Below are 6423 nucleotides of genomic sequence, written 5' to 3'. Positions count from 1 at the left end.
TAAAAATTTCTTTTTTTTTCTTTTCGAGAAAAATCCCCTGTCTGTCCTTAATCGAATTCTCTGGAAGTCGTATTTAATTTCACTCAATTATTAAATTCTTTAATGTGTGAAAAAGTCTTTCAAGAAAATTGCTTTGAAATTCAAAACCGCAAATTTGTTACTTTTGAAATGTAATTTTGTGGAAATTTTAAAGAATTTTCATGAACAATTTCTTTAATAATTTTTCAAGTGAAATGAAGTTTTCTCTTTAATATTCAATAACAACATTTTCTTGGTAAACTTAATATTTTCGTTGAACTTTTGGTAAAGTCAATTTGGATTTGTAGTCAAAACAACCTTTCGGACACCGTTTAATCGCGAGTTTTTGTTTATCTTTAGGATAATTAATTTTTTTCTTTTTTTTACTTTTTTTATTGTTGAAGGTTTTTGAAAGAAATTTTTTCTGGTCTTGATTAGGTCATGGTCAATTATTAAATTTAAGGCAATTATTCGGAAAAAAAATAATTCGTTCTTTAGGATTTTTATTTAAAAATAAAATTTTAAATTTTTAAAGTTTTTAAAAAAATAATAAAATAAAAATTAATTTCAATAAATTATTTAATTCATTAACAAAAAATATTTTTTTTAAATTTAATTTTTTTTTCTCAGGAATTTCGAGAAAATATTAGATTTAAAAAGATAATTCACTCAATTTTCGAATTTAAAATTAAGACGTAAAATATTTTCTAATGAAGAAATAAACTTTTGTCCAAATAAATGCAATTTTATGGTAATTTAATAAAATGCGAGTTCGAAAGTTGATATCAAACCACAAATATTAGTTCAACTAAGTTTCTTGTTTTGTTGAAAGGTATCACGTAACTTCCATACAAATTATTCAAATCGAGAGCAAAGTCCTGCAAAGTTAAATATTTGGACACCATTGATAAAATTTGAGAGACACACATAATTTAATATTCAAACTTTTGTTTCCTATCCGAAAATAAAACGAAAATATTTACAAAAACTTTTCTATAAGCTTTATATTTTCACAAAAAAAAAAATGCAATTTAGTAAATAACTTGAAGGCATGTCTTTAAAAATATTATCAAAATATCAAAAGTGTGACGCAGAGGAAATTAAATTGAACTTATGAATAAAGGTAAGGGATCAAAAGCAGAATAAAAAAAATATCAAAGATAACGCAGTTTTCATAAAAAAGGACTCTTTTTTTAAGTTCATTTATCAAAGAATTTCACCTACCGGGAAATGTTTTTGAGTTGCATTGTTATCAAAATGACAGATAAGATGAAAAAATGTGTCCAAAAATAGATATAGGGCAAAATTACTCTTTTTGTGTCATTTAAAGAATTTTCTGTAAATTAAATTAAAGTTAATTATAAATTTAAAGGTACATATTAGAACAAAATTTTATTAAAAATTATTTGACAATTAAATAAATATTTATTTGAATATTTTATTTAAGATTTAATTATTCGATGAAATAATTTAAATTAATTCATTTAAATAAAATTTATTTAAATTTAATTTCATTTAATTTTTATTAATAATTCATTTTATATTTAGCAAGACAGGGAATAAATTGATTAAAATTTTTTAAAAGAAAAAAATGCATATTAAATATATTGAATATTTTTAAAATAATTCTTACCTGTTTTTTTCACATAAATAATTAAAACAAAAAAAAAATTTTTTGTCTCTTTAAAATTTTATCTAATTGAAAAATATTAAATAAAAATATTGAAAAATATTTTAAAAAATTATCAAAATATACCTACAATTACAGAATTAATTAAATTTTTTAAAAGAGGCAAAAAATTTTTTAAAATTTTAAATATTTTAATACCTGAATAATAAAAAAACAACAAATTTGAAAAATTAAATATTTTTTTTATTATTTTTCATAAACATATTTTATAATATAATATATATATAATTTTTTTTATTTCTTGAATGTACAAAAGATTTTTTTTTCATTGTAAGTATTCAATTCATATACCATTTAATACAATAAATTTGATTTATAATACAAAATTCTCAAATATAATTTATTGAATGCTATCGCAGTAAAAAAGTGTGTTTTTTTTATTTATTTCATAAAAAGTATAAAAAAGGCAATACAAATGTATAAAAAGTAAAATCTGAGATAGTACTGATTTTTGTTCGTAGATAAGATAAACAATCAATAATTGGCACTTATTTATAAGAAGAAGAATTACATAATTTTTTTAGGTAGGAAGTGCCATTTGTGTGGTAATTTTTTTTATTTCGTAATATTTTTTTTTGCTACTCTCTAATAATTTTTTTAAAATAATTTTTAATGTGTGCAATCCTCTCTACATACTTTTTTTTTGTTCTTACTTATATCACTACAAACAATATTTTGTGTTAAGTTTGTATTAAGTTTCAGTCTGATAATAAAAAATATATTTTTTGTGCATTTTTTTGTTTGTTCATATATATCATTTAAAAATACAAAAAATCTCAAAATTCATTTTTTTTTTGTGTGTAACTTTTTTGTTTTAAACTTCCATAGAAAAACACGTTTTCAGGTCGATGACTGCTTTAATCGCTTCCAAAGAATTAGGATCGAGTAAATTTCACTTTTTCGGAATGGGCGTCTTAAGTAGGAGCGCACTTTCGGCCGAAATAATTGGTAAGGAGTTGCGGTAGTGATACGTGATGAGGTCGCTAATACTTTCGAAAATACGATCTTTCGTGCGAACAATGCCCTCAGGGTCTATGAGTAGCAAATGTTTGGGTGTCGTTTGTTGCATGCCTGAAAGCACGTATTGCCCAACGGAGCCATGGGAGTCTCTGACTAGGAAATCGCCGTCGTTCTTCAGTAAAATTTCCGATTCGATGCGACTAATTGAACCGTGGTACCATGGCTCGGCTATTAATTGTGTCTTGTGGATTTCAGCGGATAATGGAGTTGGTTCTGAAAATTACAGAAAAATAATTTAAAAAAATTAATTTAATTTTTTAGAGTTAAAAAAAAATATCCTTGAAGAAAAACAAATTTTTTGGTATAAAAAAATTTTTTTTTTGAAAAAAAGAAAATTAAATTCTTAAAAAAAAATTAAAATATTTGAAAAAAAAAATTTTAATAAAAAAATATTTTTTTTTTGGGATAAAAAATATATTTTTTTAAATAAAAAAACCAAAGTTTTGAGAAAAAAAATAATTTTTAAGCAAAACGAAATAAAATTTTTATAAAAAAATTTAAAATTTAGAAAAAAAAATAAAATTTTTGAAAAAAAAATTAAATATTTAACTCACGTAAATCAAAAACATCTCGTTCATGTAACAAACTTGCTGCTTGATTATTTGAATTGACATCTCTTGTCGTTCCTCTGTCATTGACGTATTCATGTTCTAACGTTGGACTATTCAAATCGATCAAATTGTGACTTCCCATTCGTTCACGAGGAGCCTGAAAACACAAAAAATCAAAATTTGTCAACGAAAATCCTTTAAAATTCTTACTTTAATGGTTAACGGCTTGGTATTTTGTTCGACGAAGACATCCCCTTCGGGCGGCGTTTTTCCCGGCATGTCATTGTAATATTCTTGATCCGGAAAACTAATCAACGGTTTGCTCACAAACTCATTGTATCTCAATTCAAATGCTTGTCCAATTGTCGCGATTAAATCTTGGGCCTGGCCTCCGCCGCATTCCAGCACGAAGCAAGCGCGCCAATCTCGATCGTCTTTCGCAACGTACGCAACAAAATCCAAAGTTTCCGAATCGCCGCCACTTGCAAAAGATATTTTTGGCATGTCGTGCTTTGCGATTAATTCTCTTTTGTCGGCATTTACAAGAGTTAGGAAGCTACTGGAGACGGTAAGTGAGATATTTGTGCCGGCATTCTTCATATTTGGCAAATCCTCGATGCATTGCGATATTTTTGGGTCAACTTTGCGTCCTTTTTTCGATGATTTTAATGATGCAGCTTCACACACGCGATTTATGCATTCCCTAAAATAATTAAAATCGACAAAAAATTAAAGATGTTTCAATAAAATTTTATAGTAAAATAAATATTTTGACCAAAATGATCGATTTTATGGTATTTTAGCAATTTTAAATAATTTTTCAAATTCATTTTTTTAAATATTCATATTTTTAATCAATTTATGAATTTTTTTCGCTCATGTAAAATTATTCAAAAAAAATCTTCGAATTTTTAAAACATTGGAAAATAAAAAAAAATAATTTTAAAAATTTTTAAATGTTTTTAAAGAATTTTAAATGTTTGTTGCTCTAAAATTTTAAAAAAAATTATTTTTAAATAAAACATAAATAAATAAATCAAAAATAATTTTCGAATAAATCATTTAAAAATTCTAAAAATTATTTTTTAATTAATTTTGATTTAATCATAAATAAAATAAATTAAAATACTTAGAAATTGTAAAAAAAAATACAAAAAATTAAAAATTTCCCACAAAAAAATTTTTTGTCACTTTTTTAATACATTTCAATGCTAAATTGCACAATTATATGAAAAAAAAATTTTTTTTTTAATTAAAAATAAAATTAATTTAATTTAGAATGCATTTGAAAATTTAAAAAAAATATTCATAACATGAAAGTTTAAAAGAAATTTTCTTCGAAAAATATTTTTTTTAAAAAACAAATATTTTATAAAAATCGATAATTAACAATTTTTCAAGGCATAAGCGGCTTAATTTCGCGATAAGATTAAAAAAAAATCAATAACTTACTTCGCTACATTAGATCTCGTCGTGAAATCCAACTGTTTCATGGACTTTTTGACCGTCACACATCCAATATACTGCTCGAAACGGAAGAAAAATCGATTAAAACTTGTAAACAGGATGTAATTCATCGCATACTTACTCGCACATCGAACGTGACTCCATCATTCAATACCATGTGATTCGGATAAGGACTCCGATTTTTCGACAAACCCGTCAAGCCCTTGTCTAAAGTGTCTGTTCGTGGCATTTTTACGACAATGTATCCTTCCGCCTACTCGATTAATGACTCATGTGACTCATGCGAAAAAGGAAATCTGCAAAAAAAATTACATTGTTGTATGAAATGCGATAACACATCACCCCCTCCGGCACAAATGTGTGTCAAGAACGTAAATAAAATGTGATGTACGGACAAAAGGCGCGGCACCGAACTGCTCTACGCATCAAATTAACCAAATTTGATAGCGACGAATTTTGCTTTTCGAACAAATGTAACACGCAATTGAATAATTCATAGAGGAAGTGCTCTCTTACGTGTTTATTATATGATTTTTTTTTCAGTTTCAACGACGTCTACGGAACATGACACAACTCTTCTACTTTTAATTCATCTTTTTAATTCATCGTCGTCACACTGAAAAGCAATTCACACTAATCTGCTCTTCTTTTTATGTTTTTTAATTATTCATCGAGTCTGTGTGCACTCAGGAAACGGAGAATACTTTGATGATTCATGTACATCGTTCACATATGTTAAAGGCTTTAAATTCCTGAGTTGTCTGTACTTACAAAGGTACACAACATAAAATTTTTTGCCCCTATTTATTTACGTTTCCTTCCTTTTTTAATAATTTCTTTAAAAATTACCTCTTAGTTTATCCAAAAATTCTTTTAATTGCACTCCATTCGATCCTAAAAGCTTCCGAAGCTGATTTTAAAGCAATTTTTGTTGATTTTTACCCTGATTTTTTATTATTAGAAATTTGATAGGATTTTTAGTAGATTTGAACTTTGAGTTTTTTGTGATTTTATGGAACTTTTTTTAACAAATTATTTACAAATATCGATTGTTTGTTGCAAAGTCTATGAGATTTGAAGAGTTTTTTGTATAAAAATGCACGATTTCTCGCAATTTTGCTTTTTGAATGTTTTGTAGGAGGAAAATTGATTACAAAATTGAAAAAAACTGATTGACTTGGCAAGTGTGTGAGATAATTAGAGCGCTTTTTGGTTGATGGAATGTTTTGATATTTGGAAATTTTTAAAATTTATTTTGATTTTTATGAATTTAGTTGAGAATTGTAGAATTTTAATTAAAATTGATGATTTTTTTTATTATTAAAAAATTAATTCAGACGGACTTAAAAATTATTTTTGTCTGTATTGGAATGCAAAATGTTTGACAAGACCACAGTAAAAATGCATTGGGATATGAAATTTTTAAGGTTGTTACAATTTTATGAAATGTTTGAATTTTTTTTTTATTTTTAAGAAATTTAAGGGATTTATATTCATAATTTTAGTCAATTTTTTTATTTAAAATTTTTAAATTATTTTTTTAAATTTAATTTTTTTTTAATTTTATTTATTAATTTATTTTTTTTTTAAATAATTTTAAAATAAAAAAAATAATAATTATTTTTCTCTAATTTTATAATATTTTGAATAAAATATTTATATTAATTAAAATTTATT

The 6423-nt window shown here is 24.6% G+C and overlaps 1 protein-coding gene across 2 annotated transcripts; it reads right to left on the bottom strand.

Annotated features, from left to right (window-relative positions):
* Positions 1 to 2159: 2159 nt before the first annotated feature.
* LOC134836843 (SHC-transforming protein 1) lies at positions 2160 to 5766 on the bottom strand. Of its 2 annotated transcripts, none has more exons than XM_063852087.1 (6): positions 5596 to 5766; positions 4868 to 5042; positions 4732 to 4802; positions 3490 to 3982; positions 3283 to 3436; positions 2160 to 2941 (listed from the first exon to the last, which is right to left on the bottom strand). In XM_063852087.1, the coding sequence occupies exons 2-6, from the start codon at positions 4973 to 4975 to the stop codon at positions 2601 to 2603; spliced, it is 1167 nt and encodes a 388-aa protein (XP_063708157.1). In that variant the 5' UTR covers positions 4976 to 5042; positions 5596 to 5766; the 3' UTR covers positions 2160 to 2600. The 2 variants fall into 2 exon arrangements, with proteins under 2 accessions (XP_063708157.1, XP_063708158.1); XM_063852088.1 differs by lacking the exon at positions 5596 to 5766 and adding an exon at positions 5263 to 5458.
* Between the last annotated feature and the right edge of the window lie 657 nt (positions 5767 to 6423).

This window comes from Culicoides brevitarsis, chromosome 1, assembly GCF_036172545.1.
Source record: "Culicoides brevitarsis isolate CSIRO-B50_1 chromosome 1, AGI_CSIRO_Cbre_v1, whole genome shotgun sequence".
In the NCBI taxonomy this organism is placed as follows: Eukaryota; Metazoa; Arthropoda; class Insecta; order Diptera; family Ceratopogonidae; genus Culicoides; species Culicoides brevitarsis.
Note: the sequence above shows the minus strand (reverse complement) of the source record. Positions and strands in the feature narration are given on the sequence as shown.

What these genes read in the sequence shown, in the direction of transcription:
- LOC134836843 (XM_063852087.1), bottom strand. Translation starts at nt 4,975, where the DNA reads ATGCCACGAACAGACACTTTAGACAAGGGCTTGACGGGTTTGTCGAAA. An exon ending in ACGAGATCTAATGTAGCGAA is followed by an intron (nt 3,983 to 4,731) that starts GTAAGTTATTGA and finishes TAATTATTTTAG; the next exon opens with GGAATGCATAAATCGCGTGT. An exon ending in CCAAGCCGTTAACCATTAAA is followed by an intron (nt 3,437 to 3,489) that starts GTAAGAATTTTA and finishes TTGTGTTTTCAG; the next exon opens with GCTCCTCGTGAACGAATGGG.